The 22,875-nt window shown below is 35.7% G+C and overlaps 1 protein-coding gene across 3 annotated transcripts in view; it reads left to right on the forward strand.

The window, feature by feature from the left end:
• Positions 1-20,493, forward strand: part of p3h2 (prolyl 3-hydroxylase 2) — a 37,495-nt gene extending 17,002 nt beyond the window's left edge. Inside the window, exons 3-15 of one of the 3 annotated variants that reach the window (XM_083558160.1) lie at positions 3,266-3,451; positions 5,654-5,785; positions 8,651-8,778; positions 11,884-11,973; positions 12,461-12,501; positions 12,600-12,691; positions 13,663-13,790; positions 14,963-15,058; positions 15,282-15,432; positions 16,956-17,073; positions 17,290-17,365; positions 17,442-17,582; positions 19,681-20,493. In XM_083558160.1, coding sequence (XP_083414286.1) covers positions 3,266-3,451; positions 5,654-5,785; positions 8,651-8,778; positions 11,884-11,973; positions 12,461-12,501; positions 12,600-12,691; positions 13,663-13,790; positions 14,963-15,058; positions 15,282-15,432; positions 16,956-17,073; positions 17,290-17,365; positions 17,442-17,582; positions 19,681-19,764 — 1,463 coding nt within the window. In that variant the 3' untranslated portion in view covers positions 19,765-20,493. Of the gene's footprint in view, positions 1-3,261; positions 3,452-5,653; positions 5,786-8,650; positions 8,779-11,883; positions 11,974-12,460; positions 12,502-12,599; positions 12,692-13,662; positions 13,791-14,962; positions 15,059-15,281; positions 15,433-16,955; positions 17,164-17,207; positions 17,366-17,441; positions 17,583-19,680 lie in introns of those variants that run through there. The other 2 variants (XM_083558161.1, XR_014536285.1) reach the window with 2 other exon arrangements.
• Positions 20,494-22,875: the final 2,382 nt, after the last annotated feature.

A 22,875-nucleotide genomic window follows, 5' to 3' on the forward strand; every position in this document is an offset into this window, starting at 1 on the left:
TTTAATCCAGATAACTGGATTGTGTTTTATGGATAAAACATTTACCTTAGGACTTTTTTGTGCATGTGCTGTATTTTTTTATTTTAATTGAGCTAAATAGTCTGCTGGCCCAGTCTTGACCTGCCTTTAACATCCATCTCAGCTGATATGATCACGTGTGAACTGCACTAAAAATAGGTCAAATGAGTGATCTGATCTAAATACTGTGTATACTGTTAACATAATGTGGTCAGTTGTGTCTCTAAGGTTCATGTTTTTTTCTTTCGGTATCTAGTTAAAAACTTTTAACTATGCTGTTGTTCCTCATATTACAACAAACCACTGAAATATTATGTTTTTAGCTGTTCTTTATAACAATATACATAATAGAATTAGACTGTATGTCTAATTGTAATTGTAATTGTCTGGTTTTAATCAAGAAATGCTGCATCATATTACATTAAACATTACAGTAGTGTATAGTGTAATATTCTATGCAATTAAGTGGCAAGCATTTGTTTTCCAATTTCGTGTACACTGCAAGAGCTGTATTGTATGTTGTTCAGAATTTGATTTGTAATGCAAACTGGCTTTTCCCTTAAACCCGCCTATTTAACAGATACAAACAAAATCATCTGTCTCCATAGACAATCTATAACAGTATAGACAGTCTGAAACTTCTCTGGATCTATTTATGCTTAAGGGAAGTGGTAGCTCAGTGGTAAAGATGTTCTGGAATTCTGATTAGAGTTTAAAACTTCTCACTGCTGGGCCCTGGAGCAAGGATAATAATCTTCAGCTTCTCAGGTCTATGAATGTTGTAAGTTACTCTGGATAATAGTGTCGTAAATCTAGTAAAAAAAAAAAATCTATAGTGGTGTCTGTAAAGAATTTTACAAGACTTGCCCCTTCTAAAACGTAGAAGTGTATCTGCCAATGTTTCCTGGAATTAGATGAGTTAGGGAAGCATATGTAAAGTAGTAAGGGGTCATGGTCAAATTTGAGAATAAGTAATCAATATAAAAATCAATCCATATCTGACATACACAGGAAAATAAGTATTCACAATTTCAGGAATGTAGAAACCCCCCCCCCCCATTAATCTGTTACGCAATAGGCCAAAACATTTTTAATTGAAGAAGCAGATTTGCTTATTGCATTTAGTTTTTTCAGGATTTGAGGATCTTTCTGGATCCAGCCAGCAGTTGAAGACGCCGCTAGGTCTGAGTGGGTGTGAGTTATGACAGATAAAAGAGCTGTGAATGAAGACTCTGTATCTGTATTAGGACCACAAACATTGTAAATCTGTTAATAGCTCAATTCTAATGCTGCGCCAGCTAGCAGACTAGTCCAAACTAGAACTTTAAAAGAACCTTTTTGGCAGTGTAATTTAAACCCTTACTTCCAATTCTAAAGTAGACTAGTACACATGTCCTAATGTTTCCCATGCTTGAGCGATTCTATTATCAGCTACTCTTTTGTCTAAAACTGGTGCATTTGAATTTGAACGGGATGAACGTTTTCTTTAGGTCCAGGTTTGCTAGCTACAGTATTATCTAATCACTGTATGAACCTCCAGAGGAGATGGGAGGACCGGGTTCCCAAGAACTTGGTGAGGAATGCGGAAAAGTTCAGAGGATTGCACTGCTTAAATTTGAAGCTTTATTTCGTAGTCATGCAGGGAATTGAACAGACTTCCATGACCTTTATAGTGGATTTAGAAACGTGTTGGATTTGGTTTTCAACCTCTCTTATTTATTTACAAATGTTTGCTTGAGCTTGAGAGTATCTGCCATGAAAAATGTATTTCTTTACATGTGCAATAGCCGTGCAATAAGATGGTAATCTCTGAAGATCTGTGCATTCCACAAGGCAGAGGGCAACCATGCATACAGTTTGGTTTTCTTAACCACGGTTCCTTAATTATCGGCCAATGCCATAACCGAAGTAAATGGTCTTCATTGACTACAAATGGTCTCAAATGGTGTTAATAGCTAAAAGCAAAGATTGTCAATGTCATTAAAAAGTTCTAAGCTGACACACTGAGTTACTGAAGCCCTGACCAATCTCTTTTTGCAGCTGTTTATATTTAGGAGGAAATACAAGGAATTTTTAGAATATGGCTTTCTTGAATCGTTTATTTACTGTGTCCACGTAAAAAATATATTCGCCCAAATGCAAACCCAGAGAAAATAGCCATAGCAAGAGCACTATTCTGTCACAGGTTGATGCTGAAGCCAGTTGTTTATACTGCTGTTGAATGGAACATAGCACTAATAATACTACATGCTGCTATAAAACAAAATAGAGTAATAAAAGCGCAGCTCTCTTTCAGGAAAGTTGGGTAATAAAAGGAAACTTGCACCTTTAGCAATAGCACTGATATTTGGAACACCGTGATTCTGCAAGCCAGTTTATTAGATCAAACAACACAGCTAGCCAAAGCCACCAGATTGCATGAACAAAGTCTTGTGGACTTCAGTGGTAGCCTACATGACATTTTGATTTAGTGCTCTACGTTAGATCTTGGATTATGGCAAGACAGCATCTCTCGTCCGCTTGCTTAAAAGGCTGGCAAAATATATATATATTTTTATCCTTGCCTTTTCTTACCTGCGCCTCAGCTTTTTGCTTTTTGGTTTGTTGAATTACATGCAATGTAAAACCTAATTTCAATCTATACACTTTTAGACTGATTCAGAATTAGCTAATTAAATCATACATAAGAAAGCACCCTTATGGTCAGAAGACATTATAGTTTGAGTGACCTTATACACTATACGGACAAAAGTATGTGGACACCGGACCATAAGATTGGTATGTGATTATTTTAAACATCCCATTTGCATTTTGACCACATAACCTACACTCTTCTGGGAAGATGCTCCACTGGATTTTGTGGAGATTTGTGCTCATTAATCATAATGGTGTTAGTAAAGTCAGGTATTAATGTACCTGAGGATCCCTGAAGTGCAGTCAGCTTTCCAATACACTCCTAAAGTGTTCTATAGGGTTGAGGTCAGAGCTCTTTAGCAGGCCACATGTAAACCATATCTTCATGGACGTTATAGTTCAAGAGAACATTTTGTTACCCCATTCTAAGACATCCCATACAATTGTGTTCCACTAACTTTGTGGTAACAGTTTTGGGAAGAACCACATATAGCTGGAAAAGTCAGGTGACCCAGTACCTTTGTCAGATAGTATATGTAGGGTATTCTGCTCTGGTTACCTTTTAAAGTTGTATTTTGATTGATGATGGGAAACTTTCTATATGTTCAGAGAGCCTTCACTGCCGCAGTGCAACTGTATGAAAAAAGCAGTTATGAAGATTCCGTGGCTTTCTTCGAGGAGGCTCTGACTGAGTACTACAAAGCAGACACGGAGTGTCGAGTACTATGTGAGGGGCCTCAGAGCTTCAATGATCATGATCATGTGCTCTACCGCTACACCATCTCAGAGCTCATCTCAGGTAAGAACGCTGTGCCAGCACTCAGGCTCTTGGTTTTTGATAGTTTTAATGTGCTATATGGAACAATTGATGCATGCATTCTTTATTAAAGGTGGACCTTACCTACTTTAATACTGTATATCATGCACAGTGACATAGGAATTAGGGATGTGCATCTTCATAACTAATTATATTTTATTTGAGTTAATATAGAATATATTCACCTACCGTATTTTTCGACTATAAGCCGCTACATTTTTCCCACGTTTTGAACCCTGCGGTTTAAACAACGAAGCGGCTAATTTAGGAATTTTTACAGGGTTTTTCCCGGTTTCACAAACTTAAGCCAAAAAACTGAGCGACATAACATTAGACCAATGAAATTTCAAACGGAAATAAAAAAACGCACCTCACCTGTGTTCTGAGCTGCACGGCTTCGGGAGAAAAAACTTTTTTCTTAAAAACATGACAATGCCAAAAGATAAACTCCCGAGAGAAATAGTTGTGAAAGGAACCAGGAAGACAGTGAACAATGACTTACTTGGTCGGCTACTGTTTAGATACAAGCTGTTGTAACGCGTTGGGTCTGGGTCATGGGAGCGCTCACTAACTCCAGCAACAGAAATCATATAAGCACAGACAGGTTTCCAAAACTCGTGCTTTTTTATTTTTAGTCAAAGAAACGTAGAAATCAGCATCAGAAAATAATAAGGACATAATCCTCAGTCTTACACACACCCAGTAATACTGGAAGAATGAAGTGGCATGCTATTCCCAAAATACCGCTATGCTCCTAAAGGAAGCGCAAGATATTTCACCAATTACACCGTGTGTAACGTGTCTTTCGTTAAAGCCTGTGTAAAGTACATTAGTGTGGACACCTGCGGCTTATAGACAGGTGCGGCTTATTTATGTTAAAATTAAAAATATTTGTAAAATTCAGTGGGTGCGGCTTATATATGTGTGCGCTTAGTCCGGAAATTACGGTATTAAAAATATTTGTCGCAATTTATTGGTTACTTTCTAAATAATAAAAGTATAGCGTATTTACTAATAATTATAAATAAATAAATAGTCATGCCAAACACACAAAAATATTAACCCGATATGTAGGGCTTTGAATGTGACTTTGCATTGTTACATGGCGTACAGCTGTTATTACTTAGGGTGTACTCAATTTTGTTGCTGTTTTACAATAATGGCTGTATTTTGAGTTATTTCTAGAGTACAGTAAATCTGTACTGCTATAGTATACAAGCTGCACATTGACTACTCTAAAATATATCCACTTTTCATTTCTATAGTATTGTCCCTTGAGAAGATTTACTGCAATGGCTGAAATGTGACTAGTGCACTCACATTTGTGAGATACTATACTACATTATAATTGTCTCAAGTAACTAATAGATCTATATATGTTCACTTATATATTAACTATCATTATATGGCCATATATAAGATTTCTGTATGATTATTCCTAAAAGTGTGTGGACCCCGGATCATTATAACCATGTGTGCATCCCATTACAAAATCATGGTCATAGACATGCTAATATAAACATCCCTAAACTTCTGGGCAGTCTTTTCCGCTATATTTTGGAATGTGGCTGGGGTTATATGCTCATTCAGTTACAATAGCATTACTAAGGTCATGTGCTGATGTCAGACCTGGAGGCCTGGCATGGAATCAGAGCTCTTTGTTGAGATAATATCATCATAATACCCAGCTTTAAATAGCAGACACTGGGATTACATTGTAGGTTTACTGGCACACTGGTGCTGATAAATTCGACTAAATATTAAAAGATAAAACAAATAAATCTCAGTGTGTTTGACATTTTTAGTTTTGGCCTCTGACTTATAATAACAATCATAATAATCAGCAGAATCTGTGGTCTTCTTCCTCGTTTCCTTTCATCTTGAGCAGTGGTGCATGTCTGCTTAAAGCAATGCAGCTGTTTCATGTGTGCAGCTCACTGAGATGATCTCAGCAGTCTTTGACTTGAGTGGGAGTAAGACAAAATAAGCTGAGTTGACTGATAATACAGCAGAGATCTCTCAAGTGTAGCCTGTCTTGTTGACTTTCTAGGCCTTTTTTTTTTTACAATATTACATTAATGTGGCATTGTTTGCCATATAAATGATGTACAGTAGACACACTGAATGTCTTGCCAGGAATGTACCATGCTGAAAAATATTCACAGGTTGAATTGTTTCTTTCAGATCATTACACGCAAGTCCTGAACTGCAAGCACGCCTGCGTGAGAGATTTGGCAACGCGCCCCGGCCGCCTCTCACCCATGGAGAACTATCTGCCGTTGCACTATGATTACCTGCAGTTTGCATATTTCCAGGGTAACGTATGCTGCCAGCTTGTTCCGTCTACTCTCCTGACTTAGTGTCTGCACTGCTATTGTCATTAACATGGAACGGAAGTACAGCCATGTTCCATGCAAACAGTGTTGTAAATTTTTCCTGCATGTTGAGAGTTTTTACTGCTATATATATATATAATTTTTTTTTTTTTAGATCAGATTGAAAAAAAATCGGGCGGGATTTTTTAGATCATTGGATAGCAAATAATTGGTGGACAGGCTTAATTCAATGTAATACATTTTTGTTTGTGTAGCGCTTTTTAAGATTTTCAGAGATAAAGTGGCTATAAAGTAAGTTTAGCACCTTATAATTGTAAGTTTATCAACATTGAGCGAGCCAGTGGTGACTATGGCAAGGAAAAACTCCCTGAGATGATATGAGTGAGAAACCTTGAGAGGAACCAGATTCAAAATGGAATCCGTCCTCAATTGGGTGGCACTAAATGTCCATTCATTACAGTTCCATCATTGTTCTTGTGTACTGTTTAGTAATAGGCATTTAAATGCAAAACTTTTCATGCAAACCTGTGGTCCTGAGGCATTGCAGAAGACCGTTGATATTCATTACAGTCCAAGTCTATCTTCATAGTTCTTGAGTTGCTCAATAACTTCATGAATCTTTAGGCTGTTGATGTGGAACGATCTGCAGCTGCACAGAGTGATCTCCAGAGTAAAGAAAACTCCATCCATAGTTTACCGGGAGAGAGAAATAAGTATTGTTAAGCATCCTTATTGTTTCAAGGAACAAGTTTAAAGGCTAAAGACTGGAAATGACCTATCTAGAGGGAACCATCATAGGAAAATCTTGAAAACACATAGAAGAAAGCAGTAAATAGTTTTTTTAAAGCAAGTCTTATTGGAAAGGAGGTAAGGTCTAGTGGATATTAAAAACTAGGTTCAGCTACAAAAGAATAGTTTTTACAGCCGAGTTTTACCATGTACTGTAATAGCTAAAAGCTAAACCACAGAAAAAAACAAATCATCTGTTTTTAATCAGACTGGAACAAATCCGATTTATCCAACCTTTGTCCCTTTTATCAATCAATATTTCAGACATGGAAAACATTTCACAGTGCAGAAAATCAGTAGAAACCCCCCAGAGAGTGGGTAATGGAAGAACCACAGCACCATATCCCACTAATCTAAGCAAGGAGGCTGTTTTCTTTGTACACGTCTCTAAGGGAAAGGATGCACCAAACTCGACTGCTGCAATGGACATCAGTGGGTGTAAATCTGCTGAAGTCTTTTGGCAGGCAACACGCATAGAGTTATCCAGATTAGCGTCAAAGTAGGTGGATGTTTGTAACCAGAAATTAGCGAGAATTGATAGCGAGGGAATATATGGACAGGCACCATGAGTAGAACCTTCTGTTAGAAAGGTTTTCCTGTGGTTTTGTTGGGAAGAGGAAGTGAACAAGTCTCTGAAAGTAGGCGAGTGCTGAAATGCTGAAAGTGCTGTGTAAATGTTTTACACTGTGAAATGCTTTTGTCTGTCGATGTGACTGGAACAGTTTAGATCAGACTCACCATCTGAGGGAAAGGTGGGAGTCCACTTGTATTCTCCATTAAAGCAGACACAAATCATCTGAAGTGGAATATTATTCACAGACCAAACATCTCAGAATAAACATGTGGAATATTTAAATTCAGCAAGTACAGGACAGAGTAGGCGTTTCGTCCAGTCGGAAAACATCGACCATTTTTCTTCAAATTCAGAACATGGGTTGCTTGTTATTTTTTTTAATATATGAGTTTGGTGAAGTATTTTGTAGCAGATCTTTTAGTGAAGGTGTTAAAAATGGGTTTGTAGTTTTGAAAAAAGTGTTAATGTGTTGATGATCTGTTTGATTGGCCAGTAATTAGAAGACAATAAAAAAAACAATGACTTGGGTGCATTGATGCAACAATTTTGCTATTGTATGACCAAAATTCTATTTCACGGTATAGTTATTTAAACAGCCAGTTATTCTGGAAAATTGGCAAAAAGGTGCTTAATATAATAAGTAAACTTATATACTTCAGAAGGTTCCCTGGTGGTCTAGTGGTTAGGATGCGGCGCTCTCACCTCTGCGGCCCGGGTTCGATCCCTGGACAGAGAACCAACCCCAGCCACTTTCAGTTGCGTTGGAGGGTTGCATTAGGAAGGGCTTCTAGCATAAAAACGTGTGCCAAATCAAACGTGCAGAGGATCCGCTGTGGCGACCCCCTAATGGGAGAAGCCAAAAGAAAGATTATATACTTTAGAAATAAAAAGCACTTAATCTTATTGAATCTGAGGTGATTGCATTTGTTTTGGGTTTTTTTGGGGTTTTTTTTGCTTTTATCACCGGAAGTTGACAGATCGCTTGATACTTTTGCGTGTTTCCTTTTGACGTGATGAAACTAATTGCTTGTGCTACTGCTACTAGTGAGTACGATAGCATGACACATAACACACCAGTTCTTCCTCCTGGTCAGGATTTCTTTGTGGGTCCTCTTCATCTGTTTGTTTTTCTTTCTCCTTTAAAAAAAAAAAAAAAAAAGGTCCAGCTTTTTCCTCAGTCTCACGTGTAGCATTTTGCTCACATTCAAGCACGCTTCACTAGAGTTTGCCGCTCCCACTTGTTGTGGTATACAGAAGATAAAAAAACCTGTTATGTTTGACAATTTAGTCCACGTAGGTGTCGACGGTTTTTGTGGTGTGATGAGTACGGAGGTTCTGTGCCATAAAAATGAAAGGTTAATTTTTCATTTTGGAATAGATTGAAAGCCTTTTGTTGTCCCTGTTAATGTTATGATGGGTAAAATAAAGAACAAAAATGCGTATATATCATAAATATCTGTCTTTTTGTCCTTCTCTCTCTAGTGAACAATGTAGAACAGGCTCTGTACTGTGCTCTGAGTTATCTGCTGTTCCATGAAGGAGAGGAGTTCATGACTGAAAATGTTGAGTACTACACAGAATTGTTGGGACATGCAGGAAAGCCTCGGCAGGTACTTTATGAAACTGGAAATTATATGTATAAATTATATGTTATATATTGTGAATGAATTCTTGATATTATATATATATATCAATATATATCAGTTCCCAATGTAATTGTTGTATTTAGACAATTGAATATTTGCATGTTAAGGGTAAAGCTGTTATATCTATATTTATAGTTTAATTTTTATATAATCACATACTTTTAATTTCGGCGCAAGAATATGCCTTTTGGACAATTTAAACTAAGCATGTGCAATAAAATGTCTGGTCACATGGTCATTATCATTTATAGTGCTAGTTTGTCAATATTTTCTAGGATTTACAGTATAAATATGCATTTCTTGTTCTTGAAACATTATGACCTGTCTTGGATTATTGCCTGTTACAGTTTTCCTCAGTTGCTTTGGAGCGTTTCTCAGATTAGAAATTAAATTCTTAAAACTACTTGTTTAACCTCCACATTATTTATTCATTTGTGCTCATCATAAGAACATTTCTTGTTACTTTGATCAAATTGTGAATGCTTTGGTTTCAGTTTGCGTTCAGTTGTTTATGTCCTGTTGATCAAAATATATTATACTGGTTTCACCTAAATAGTCTTAAACCCCCAAAATATCTCAACATCAGTTCATTGCATAAGTCATTGAATGCAAAATGCTTAAACCAGTTGGCATCATCTGTCAAGCTTACATTGGCATCATCTGTCAAGAGTATACAGAATCACATCAACCAATAATGAATTACTTTTCTAAACAGGTCAAAGGTGATTCAAAACACAGAATTACATGGATGAACAAATATACAGACACTAGTGCAGTACACCAAAAGTGTGAATCCTGTCCGGTGTCTTGCAATCAATATAAAATCAAATACGCAATCAAATAAATACATTGTGCTGTTTATTTTCATAGATGCTAAACAGAAAAAAAAACAGCCTTATGCATTGTCAATCATTGTTATCCAAACCATAGTTCACATCAGGAAACACTGAAACTGTGCGCCGTCATATTGACAACGCGACATAACCATTTCGATGATCCTGTTTGTGAACAATGACAAAAGGACTTGTTATTCTGAATGCAATGAGATGTTCATTGACACAAATACTTACTTTTTAGAGATAAGCACAGGCTTTTGCAAGTCACCCATTGTGTTGTACTGTTTGTATTAATTGTATTGAGAAATGCACTTACTGGTTTGCAAATATTAATCTTCGAAATCGAAAAAAAAAGGCTTGTGTACAGTGCAGTGTATAGCCAAAATGCTGTTTGTGGACACCTGACACTTCTACTTTTATAGGGCTTTTGTTAACACAAAGCCTTTGAATGTATTACAAATTCTCTTCCCTGGAACTAAAGAATCAAGTAGAAATCTGTTCCAGCATGACAGTGTGCTCCAAGCGAGCTCCATGATGACATTGTGTGTCAAAGCTTGAGCGAATTATCTGGAATGTCCTGTACGGACCCCCTACCTCAACCCCACTGAAAACCTTTGGGATACACTGGAATGTGAAGCTCATGCCAGGCCCTGCCTGACCTCATTAATGCTTATGTGGATGAATGGGCAAATCCACAGAGCCACACTCTAAAATCTAGTGGGAAAGCCTTCTTAGAAGAGTGGAGGTTATTGTTACAGCATAAGGTAGAATAAATTGGGAATAGCATGTGTAAAAAAGCACGCATTTGATGGGAGGTGTCCACAAACTTTTGGTAATTTTGGTAATGTCGAAATTCTTAGTAAGGCATTTCATGGCTTTCCAAATGAGGTCAGAGTAAATTATATGTTAAGCCTGTAGCCTATTCAGTGGCTCCATTATTTTTATTTATCCACAGTGTTTCCATTTGCTAGGATTGCAAATTAAGCACGCTTCATTTCCAGGATTAGCTTTTCTAATCTGCGCCAGACAGAGGCCTGCCAGAGAGCTGTGTTTTTTCGGAATGTTTTCAGAAACTGTCTTGTTTCTTGTTTCATGGCTGTTGAGAAAGAGCACAACTGTTCCAAAAACTGCAAATGCTACCACCTGTTTACTGTTCATAACACTCACATTTCCTCTCACTGTCAAAGGAGTATTCAAAATTACACCTCAGGGTATTTACAGAAGAACTGGACTTTGATTTACAACAGATCAGTTCTTGTGCCGGTTAGTCCTGAATGGATCTGCCATTGTTCTGGTCTAGAATAAATTACAAAGGCATTATAGGTATTACACATACACTACATAGAAAAAAGTGATTCTACCCTGAACTAGGAGGCACGCAATTGTATGTCTTTGTATGCTGTAGCATGAAAATTTCTCTTTGATTGAACTAGGAAACTCAAACCTGTTCCAGCATGACATTGCTCCTATTTAAATTCTCAAAACTACTTGTTCAACCTCCATCATTTAGTCATTTGTGCTCATCATAAGAACATTTCTTGTTACTTTGATCAAATTATGAATGCTTTGGTACATCATTTAATCAATTGTGTACAAGTGTCTGCTGTTTCCTACATTATCAGTTGTTTATGTTCATGTTAATCAAAATATATTATACTGGTTTCACCTAAATAGTCTTAAACCCCCAAAATATCTCAGCAACAGTTCAATTTGTGCTGTTAATTTTCCAGCATGACATTGCTTCTATAAGTCAGCTCCTAGAAGATATGGTTTACATGGCTTTGAACATCTTGATTGGCCTGCTATAGAGCCCTGACCTCAACCCTATTGAACACCTTTGGAAAAAAAATTTGGATGCTGACTGTACCCAAGGCCTTCTTACCGTACCTACATCAGTACCATGTGTCTGAATGAGCACAAATCTCCACAAGCACACTCCAAAATTTTCCCAGAAGAGTGGTGGTTATTATAACAGCAAATAGGGATAAATGTGGAAAGGGGATGGTCCAACACCACATACCAATCTAATAGTCAGGTGTCTATATATTGTATGAAATATGGTATATAATATAAGGTATTTGAATTTATTTACGAATGTTGTCCATTATTTGACTACATTTCGACTTGCTTCAGGTCAAATTGTAACGGTATAAAAAATGAGACATTGTCAAAAACTTTGTCTTGCATGGTTGGCAATAACGCAGCATTGTAAACCTGTTTTTATTCTCTTTAGGAAGCTGTAGACTATTTGACGAGACACAAGAAAGAATCGGAGATTCTTCTCATCGGCAGCGAGAATTTAGGTGTGCCCTACATAGAGGAGGTGGGAATTTCATTTGTTTTCTTTCCTTCCGTATGATTATATCTTGTTTGTCTTTGTTGGTGTGTGTGCTCATGTTTGGGTTTGTTCCTAGTGATCATGTACAGCATATTTATATTTGGGATGTGCTAAAAATATAATGCTACGCAATTTAATATGGTACAAATACAGTAGGAATGTAACAATAATATTGATTCTTTTTTACACCATTATCTGTATAAAGCTGCTTCGAGACAATGTCCATTGTGGGATTCTTCACTTACACTCAGACACAAGCTTGTTTTAATAGGGCTTTGTTTCCCAGATGCTGATGTATTTCGGATTTATTCGGGGAGCTTGAATTTATGCTTTTTTGTGCAACTTCGCTGATGAAATCCCATTGTAAAAGTAACAGGTGTTTATAAATTTGGAATAATCGATTCCTATGATACATGCAAACCTAATTGGAATACACGTCCTCAATCAGATTATATTTCTGCTTTCATTTAAGAACTACTGGAGCAGCTCGGGTGGAAGAGATGATGAAACCCGGTACGGTTTATGAGTTCCAGCTGAACACTATTAATATTAGTACTATTTATAGGCCAGGAATTCTTGTTTGTGCTCATGTTTTCCATTTTTCTCCTCAGGATCCCCTCCGGAACAGACGGAGGGAAGGAGTATGTGGCCATATCTAAGAAAAAGAACAGCTCCATGGCCGAGATGCAGCAGCTTCATGAGGGTAGGTTAATATGCTGAGGTGTGTCTCAGGGAAATTTTAAGCTAGAGGCTGTTCGCATGACCCTTTTTGACACTTATAATGTAATAAGATACCACAAGTAACACAACACCCATTAGCATTGTTTCTATTATGACAGCGATGTCTGTAATAGAATACAGAAGGTATACAACAAATAAAATAGAAAAAATAAAAGTGTTGGTCACGGGAAACCTGGTGTGTGTTCATTCTCAGGGGGTCCCAGAGTCCCCGTAGTCAACTTTTTTTTACACAAAGATATAGAAGAAAATGAAAAAAATAAATACATAACTGCAGAAAAGGCCACAAAGCAGACAGGGTTTGCATTTTATATGTTGGTAAATCAAACGAAATCGACTAAACTGCCTGTGTGAGCGCGCTCTAAAGGCCACGCAACATCGATGCACTAAAAAACAAAAAATTTATTGTTTAGAGGATTAAATTAGAGCAGAATATACCTTTACAGAATCTCACAAATATTGATAAATATTTAAATCCCTGCTAAAATGCTCCCGTGTCAATCACAGATCATGGAAAGTGAAACTTCAATCTGTCACAGGGGGAGTTGCGTTTTATCACGCACGTTAAAAATATTGATTAAAAGCTTTTTTCTTTTCAATTTTTATTTATAGCATTGTCATAATATTCTGTATATTAACTTACTGGGAGAAAACCGCTAGTTCTATGTGAAATTAGACATTGAGCACCCCCATATCACCAAAATGGCACAATCCTCGTTTCATAACACCTCTGCAAAGATTCGATTGCAACCCCTAAGTCATTTTAGAATTTATATATGAATATAAAGAGTATAATAAAAGATTAACATGACAATAAAAATTTTCTTGTACTTCCAGCATGATAACATGAGAAAATACACATTTTGTGTAATAATCCTAACATTCACATTGTATATTTATACTCTGTGTATCTGTAACTCTGTTACATCTACATAGGAGGCTCTTTGTTGTACGACAATATCCGTCTGGTCCAGAACTCGCTTGATCTTAATGGAACACAGAGGGTTCTCTTCGATGACGTCATTTCCGAGGATGAGTGTTCTGAGCTGAGGCATCTGGCACATGTATGTACTTGATGATACTGTCACAAACACACACAAACACATGGTCAAGTGTTCCGTAAAATATGCAGATGGGCAAACCAGATTAGCATGATGAGCTGAGATGAGCATGAACATGAAGGTAAAATGATTGACTGTCGCACAGTTATTTCAAGATTTAGAAGAATAATTCAATGCTTTCATTTCTAGCCTAGGTTTTTATTTCATTAATGTGAAATAAAATTGATAATTTTGGCAGCAAACAAATTATGATTCCATAATATTTCAAAATTAAAAATAGAAGACATTCTTTTATAAGCTGCTCAACTATATGCAATTTTATTTTTCAAGTTTTCTTCTTTCTTTTTCAAAGTTTCCTGGTTCAATGAAATCGATAGTACAATGAAATCATTAACACAATCCCATTTATAGTACAATAGAGTTAAATGCCTAATACAGTTATTTAAGCTATAAGCAACACTTTAATTTACAGTATAAAACAAATCTTTTTCACAAGTTTGTCCAAATTTAAATTTACATATTCTGTGCATTTATTTTTGGAGGTTAGAAATAACGAAACATGTATCAAATCTTCTTAAATAATTGCTATGGCAAAAGCGGTGGATTTGTGAAAGCATCATGTCATTATTTTTTAAACATCTAACACACTAAGACAATATGTACTGTGGTTCTTGTTTGGGTACTAAGTGTAAAATAGTAGCTTTAGAAATAAAAAAACCCAGCTTGACATTATAAATAAAATGATTATAATAAATGTAATTTTTTAAATATATATAATTAATATTAATTATAATAAATAATTAATGGCACATATGAACTGAACTATATATATTTTTTTGCAGTAGAATAGAACTGCAGAGCTCTCAGACCTGAAAAAAGAGCATTGACAGTATTTTTCTTTTTGAATGTACCTTACTATACTGACTTTTATACAACCGTACTTCCCGCTTTTTCTATTTCTCCTGCTCAATTTAGAAAGACTTTTTAAAATCGGTTTCTCAGTTTTAAGAGCTTAGAATTAATTCCTGTTGGTAGTATTGGTCATAAATAAAGAAAAGCTCAAGTTCAAAAGAGCCAAAAGTGAATGCCTATATTACTTCTAGTATCATGACTTTTGCAATAAATATTGTTCATTTTGAATATAGTTATATTGTAATATTCATCTCAAATTTTAGGTTACGACGAGTGCTGGAGATGGTTACAGAGGAAAGTTGTCCCCACACACACCGAATGAAAAATTTGAAGGGACAACAGTGCTCAAAACCTTGAAGGTGATTTTTTTGGTCTCGTACGATAAACTCAAAAGATTGCTCAAAAGTGGCTCTCAAAAAAATAAGTAAATACAATCAATGGATCATCAGGGCTTACCTAATGTTGAGCAGCTGAGAGTGTGTGTGTGTAATAGTGTAAATGGAATTTAATAAAATTAATCTGTATGTTGACTGAAAAGACTAGAACCCCCGCTGTAAACAATATGTGCGTTGTGTTTTACAGTACGGTTATGAAGGCCGTATTCCTTTAAAAAGTGCCCGTCTCTTCTACGATGTCAGCGAGAAGGCCAGGAGGATCATCGAATCTTATTTCATGCTAAATTCAACTCTGCACTTTTCATACACCCATTTGGTGTGCAGAACAGCTGTCCCAGGTGTGTTCATTACGATTAATAATGTAGTGCTGAAAGGTCCAATCACTTTTTTTTATTTTATTATTATTTTTTTTTATTATCTATTTTTAGGCTTTTTTAAATCTATATAACCTAGACACTCCTTAACATACCCTCATTTAGGATGAGCCACTTTCATAACAATGTATTTAATACTAGCTTGTTATGTTAACGAATAAATAGTGACCCAAAAAATCTCATGGAAGTGAATTAAAATAAAACAGAACATGCAAAGAAATGCTTGATCATTCTTTCATCAAGAAATTCAAGAGCTTTGGTGTTTGGCTAGTTAGCTGCTAGCTGCAATTAGCTGCTAGTTATCTAATAATGCTAACAAACCAACACTGACCGTGACAGTTAGAAATATGCCAAATAAAGAAAACAGGATAGAATAAAGCACACTTGACCAATTATAAAGCAGCCATTGTGCAGACTGTCACTTTTATAGTGATATAACTCGGCTATCTAGCAGGTTAATAGCCTAGCATGCAATAGCACAGGACACTTGGGTAACATGATTAAATAATAATCATTCTGAATAAATAAAATGTAATGGCTTGTAAAAAGAAAAAAAAAAGTTAAAGGTAAAGCAGCACTACAGGCATTTAAAGCTTAACTTTCTCTAAATAAACTAGTCTATAGAAATGACATTCACTGTTAACAACTGTAGCTGCTTTTAATAAACAAATAACCTTGGTAATTGAAATTCATTTTAAAGATAATTCCTGTAAATGGTAATGCTGCAATTCATTGTACTTGGGAATCGGAGGGAAAAAACAGACCTTCTACATGGTGAAGTGAAATAGATGACCATCATTTAAATATATGGCATCTGGCAGACACCTCATCTAGAGCGACTTACATTCGTCTCATTCATACAACTGAGGGCCCGACAGGCAGCACGGTGGTGGGATTTAAACTCATGCCCTCTAATCAGAACCTTCTGACCTGCTCACTCTGCAAAAGCTTTTTCAGGCAACATTGATCTTCAGTTCTCTGACATACTTGATGTCATTAAGAAATGCCAATTGGAAATGGTTTCCCTTCTGCCTCATTTTCGATAAAAAAAAAAAAAAAGAAATTACATATTTTTTCATAATATGTGACTAATAGTTTTCCGCAGCAAAGACCTTATCTGTAACTTTGCTTCAGAAATTGCACAGAATTCATTTGCATGTTTAGCACTTTCAGAGACTAGCCATACGGAGCTTGTTTTGAGCATTTTTGTCTTTCTGTGCAGATTTAGATTTAAACTTATAAAAATCAATTATGAGAAACCAATTAGCTCCAAGTACAATGTATTGCAGCTTTTCTCAGTAAACATTCTTGCAACATGTTCAGGTTAATGGCTTTGTGTACATAGGTGGGAGTAGTAAGTTTGATGAGTAAAATAAAAATCCAATGTATTATTGAACTTAACATTGATGAATCCTTAGCAATTTCACTAGAACGTTGACTGTTACCTAAAGTTGAACTGTTGAAACTAAAGTTTTTACTGACATCAGATCAACAGGAGCACAGGAATGACCTCAGCCACCCGATCCACGCTGATAACTGTCTTCTAGACCCCGAAGCTAATGAATGCTGGAAAGAGCCTCCTGCTTACACATACAGAGACTATAGGTGGGAACTGATTTGATACTTGGATGGTATTATGATTATGATAAATGCCTAGTAAGAGTTAAAACAACAGAACTAAAATTTTCTTTGTTAGTATTTCATTACTTATCATGGTAAAAAAAAAAGAATGAATCCAGGCTACTTTATGACATCTAAACTGTGTGCATTCTTTTTATTTGTGTATAAATTATGTACGGAAATTCTTTTTGTCTCTTTTAGTGCCCTTCTTTACCTCAATGGGGATTTCGAAGGTGGCGATTTCATATTTACCCAAATGGATGCCAAAACAATCACGGTATGAAAGTTATGAAAGTTTATTCACCCTGATTTTTTTTAAAAGGAAAGGTCTGAAATAATGTTTTCTGCTTCAGGCTTCAGTAAAGCCGAGATGTGGGCGGATGGTGGGTTTTTCCTCAGGCGGTGAGAACCCACATGGTGTGCGTGCAGTCACAAGAGGGCAGCGTTGCGCTGTGGCGATCTGGTTCACTCTAGACCCCCTTTATAGAGAACTAGTGAGTATTGCTATGCCGTGTTTTTAAGCCACAGAACATTAAATGCGTTAGGAAAATTATATCATGGCAGAGTTTTGTGAGAAGAGATGAAAGAAACTGAACTATTGATATTACCAGAAAAGTCATTTGTACAAAATTGTGCATCCTCTTACAATTTTTCCTCGCAATGTACAAAATGCTGAGTTGGTGTTACGCTCCCCTTTTAACCTCAATGGTTTATCCCTTTAGTGTAAGGGGGAGTAACATGATGGAAAAAAAGGTCATAAACCAGACTCAGTAGTAGTTTTGTTTCAATTCACTTTCACACATGTATAATACAAAATAGAAGAATCGTAAACAGGATTATGTACACAATATGATTGGAAGAAACAAACAGCAAGGATCAATGCAATGCCAATATACAGTGTTGAATAGTGGAGGTTGACTCTAAAGGTGCCGAATCAAAGCAAAGAATAACCCTGGTGTTGTCAGAATGGAATACTGTGGGAGGTAATGTAAAGGTAAAACAAAAAACAAGAAAGAAAACACATTATATTCCACCTATCTCTCTTTTCTTCTCTGGTGACATTCTCATCCCTGATTGGTGCAACAATTCTTTACAACCCACCAATGATGGAAACAGCACCTATAATTAGAGAAAGCCAAGACTCAAGGGAAAGAGAAGGCACAAGAGCAGTGGTGGAAAGAGAAGGCGCAAGAGCAGTGGTGGATGAATTTAGTAGTATGACTTTACTAAAAGTGTCCCTTTAAACCATTACTTGAGAAATGTACAAAAATTTTTGCCTTCAAATTTACTTAAGTATCCAAAGGTATATGATTTATTATTGCTATAATGTTCCTCTTAGAATTTTTGTCACAAGACTCTTTGTTAATGAACTCAATTGTTAATGAACTCTTTGTTAATGTTACTCAACACACCAATCTACAGTAATACAGTTTTTCTTAGTTGCTTTGGAGATGCTTTTTTTCTTGAAATTTTGAAACTACTTGTTTAACCTCCACATCATTTAGTCACTTGGGCACATTGAAAAAAACATTTCTTTAGTTGAGGTTTACTTAATTGTCTGCTGTTTCCTACTCAGTTGTTTACAGTATGTCATGTTGATCAAAATTATACTGGTTTCACCTGAATAGTCTCAACCCCCACAAGATCTGGGCTTCACTTCACTGTATGCAAAAAAAGAATGATTAAACCAGTTATCTGTGAAGCTTAAATTTCTATTGACCTTTTTTTTGTAAATATCTTGAATTCATGAATTGTGAAGATGAATCTTCAATTTGACTAATAAAAGCGAGTAAATGGCATCAGATCAACCAATGATCAACCAGTTCTCTAAAACAGGTCAAAAGTGAATCTTGTAAACCTTTAATTAGTGACCGACAGAGCAAAGCACAGAATTACAATTTCTGAAAATGGATGAACAACCAAGAAACAACGAACACTGCCAAAAGATAAACTCCCGAAAAAAATAGTTGTGAAAGGAAGAAGGAAGACAGTGAACAATGACTTTCTTGGTCGGCTACTGTTTAGATACAAGCCGTTGTAATGCGTTGAGTCTGGGTGAAGGGAGAGCTCGCTAACTCCAGTTGCAACGGAAATCATATAAGCACAGACAGGTTTCCAAAACTTGTGCTTTTTTATTTTTCTTTGCAACAGCGTTACGGGTTAGTCAAAGAAACTTAGAAATGAGCATCAAAAAATAATAAGGACATATTCCTCGTCTTGCACACACGCAGTAATACTGGAAGAATGCAGTGGCATGCTATTCCCAAAATACCGCTATGCTCCTAAAGGAAGCGCAACATAATTCACCCGTTACACCGTGTGTAACGTGTCTTTCGTTAAAGCCTGTGTAAAGTTCATTAGTGTAGACACCTGCGGCTTATAGACAGGTGCGGCTTATTTATGTTAAAAATAAAAATATTTGTAAAATTCAGTGGGTGCGGCTTATATATGGGTGCGCTTTATAGTCCGTAAATCAAATATGCAATCAAATATATACATTTGTGCTGCTAAAATTCATAGATGCATTTACAGAAGAAATTCAGCCTTGTGCATTTTCAATAGTTGTAATTCAATTTCTTTTTTTTTCTTTAGGAAAGGCTTCAAGCTGACGAAGTGATTCAAGCCCTTGAAAACCAGAACCATTGGGATCACATCAACCAGAAAGACGAATTATAGTCCTAGATCCGACAAGAACAAGTCTGAGATTTGGCAAAGGCATATAATATTGAGCATTTAATATTGTTAGCTATTTATTTGTCTAAAGAAATCAGAACTATTTTATTTTTGTACTGTTTATTGTTGCATTGTGTTTCGGTGATTCAGTCCCTGCTATTGAGTTCAAGTGGATATCAGGTTATATTTTGGTCATATCTTTTAATATCACCGTTAAAGTGCTGATGCGGATCTTGGATCATGCAGAGATACTGTACAAGGTAATCTATAGTGCAGATAAGTTTTTGTGGGATTGTACAAATATTTTAAAGGTTCAATAAGAAAATATTTTATATGTATTAGTATCAGGATTTGCCGATGTGTTCTGTGTTTACTGCACAAATCTGTTTTCAGGCTGTTAGAACTGTTTATTGGAGCACTGTATTTTCTTTTACAGAAGTATATCAAAATATGTGGTTCGTTCCTGTTTTTAAGGAATTTTCTTTTTCAAAAACGTGATCATGGTCTAAAATGGTCATGGTTCATGCTTGTGGGTTTACCTCCAGTTGGGTGCCATTTGCACTGTCCTGTATGTCATATGGCATACAAGTTGAGTTTAGATTCATTTAGATCGTTCAGATTCATGTTAATAATAAGCATGGCCACGCACTGACGCATATTTAAATATACCTTGAACTGTCAAGATATTTGTAACATAATGAATTTTAAATTAAATATTTGAACACGTTTGTATTCGAGTTTCATTTGCAATTTATTTTTGGTTCATAATGAATTACTTTACCCAAGTCTTTATTTAACATGTGTAATGCACATTAATAGTTCTTGGATTTTTTTTTTTTGCATGCAATTGTGTTTAAATACATTTAATTCTTTTGGGGGAAAAAAAGTCTGGGCAACATCTTAAAAGAAGTTGGAAAAAAATCCACAATACATGCTTACATAACACAACCGATCCATAAAATACTAAACAAACTAAAAACATTAAATACAATCTAAATTTGAAATCTTTCAGATTTAAAATGAAATCTTAACTAATTAATGAGCATTTTAAACATGCTGTAGAGAATAAAACACCAGGATGATACTAACTTTGCAGCAACCAGTTTACATTTAGATCTTTTAATGTTTAAAGTGAAAGTTTAGATCTTTTACATTTAAATATACAATTATATACATCATATCTGAAAATTATATACGCAATTATATTTGACTGATATTACACTCAATTTCTTTCATTTCACTTCATGCCACAAAAGCTTCAGACTGGACCTCAGTCATATTACTTTCTGAATAACAATTACAATAAGAATACAACTAAATTGTAAAATACAAGCATAGAATAAATACAAACACATTATGCCATTTTGTTTATTTAATTGATCTATACAGTAAAATGTAAATGTAAAATCTTTACATGAATTTACAGAGTAAGAACATTAACTTTGAGGATGGATTTGGACTGCAGTTAATGTCAACATTCTGCTACACTGACTCAGGACTACAGTTTGCATCTGGTCACCATCACTGCAGACCTCAACATTGTTTATCTGTAATAAATGGCCATTTGGTGCAACCCAGATGAGGATGGGTTCCCTTTTGAGTCTGGTTCCTCTCAAGATTTCTTCCTGTATGCCTACAGTCACCACCGGCTCGCTCATCAGGGACACATTTACACTTATAACAATGTTAATAGTTAAAAGTGCTATAAAAAATTAAAATAAAGTGAATTGAATTTAAATTATTGGCAGCTCAATGCCAATTCTTTTGTTTTTGCTATACTCTAAAGAGATTTTGGTTTGAGATAAGTGTATATAAGATGTATTTCAGCTTTTATTTACTGATCTTTACATCTAGAGTGTTAAAGATATTTACATCAGTATTAAACAATTTAGAAATTCCACTTGACTATTTTTTTTTTAGTTCAATTGAAACATTTGGCACCGGGTTTTGCTTATAAACCTAGCAAACCTGTATACCTTGTTTGTTGTTCAAAAGTATCAACCAACTTGAACACCCAAGAACTGTCTCTAGGGGAAAAGCAAGCAATTTTGAAACTGAGAAAAGATTGAGGAAAAATGTTAGAACTGTGTAGAAAAACTCCAAAACAACAGTCAGTAACATTACCAGCAAGATCCACAAGGCAAAATTCAGGGGAACACAATCCTTTAAAAATACAAATAAAGTGGCCAGATAACAGAATGTGAGCCATTCATCTTGTAAACCATTACTTGTGTGGGTCAGATTTGAATTCGCAAAGAAAAACAGATATGAACCACAAAGGTTTTGCTTGTTACCTCTAGTAATCAAAAAGTGTGATCAAATCAGTGGAGCTCATGATCCAAAACATACAAGCTCATTGTTCAAACAATGGAAAAATTTCTGGCTTGGGGATTTTATAGGGTTCACTAATTCTAATTTCTGTTGGAACTCATGATGAAAACATTTTATCTGCCAATTTAGAAAAAAGCATCCAGTTTAATTTGGAGGAACCAAATCCTAATCCAAATCCAATACAGTGAACTGAAACACACTGCCAACCCAATAAAGGAAGCAAGAGAAAATTTCAGAATTTCAGATTCGCCAGTCCATGACTAGACATTAACCCAATTGCATTTCAGCTTTTAAAGATAGAAACCACCAAAAGCAAACTAAACAAGCTGCAATACAAACATGGAAATGCACTCTACAGGCTCCTGATATCAATCAGTCACCAAAAATGCAGTTTCAAGCAAGTGATGTGCATGCAAAGATTAACTGGTATTTACTGATTTGCTTTAAGTTCCAATACTTTTGCTTACTATAAAATTGGGAGGTTTAAGCCCAAAAAGCTTAAAAACTTTCAGATTAATGCTAACACACTTCTTCAGTAGTCTTCTGCATTAGGTCTGTGTTTTGTTACATTCATTTGGTTTAGTGGTGCCTAAAAACACACACCTAACTAAAACATTTGTCGTTCATGATCAGCAGTGGGAGTTATGTAGCTTTGCTTCTCATGTGGTCTTTAAATGGGTGACCTATATTTACTGTGTGTTTCCTGTGTGCTACACCAACTGAAATCTATTTTACAGATACTATTTTTCTTGGTCTTAAAACACTCTAATAATCTCCAAGTTA

The sequence above is a fragment of the Silurus aristotelis genome (assembly GCF_946808225.1).
Source record: "Silurus aristotelis genome assembly, chromosome: 13".
Lineage (NCBI taxonomy): Eukaryota > Metazoa > Chordata > Actinopteri > Siluriformes > Siluridae > Silurus > Silurus aristotelis.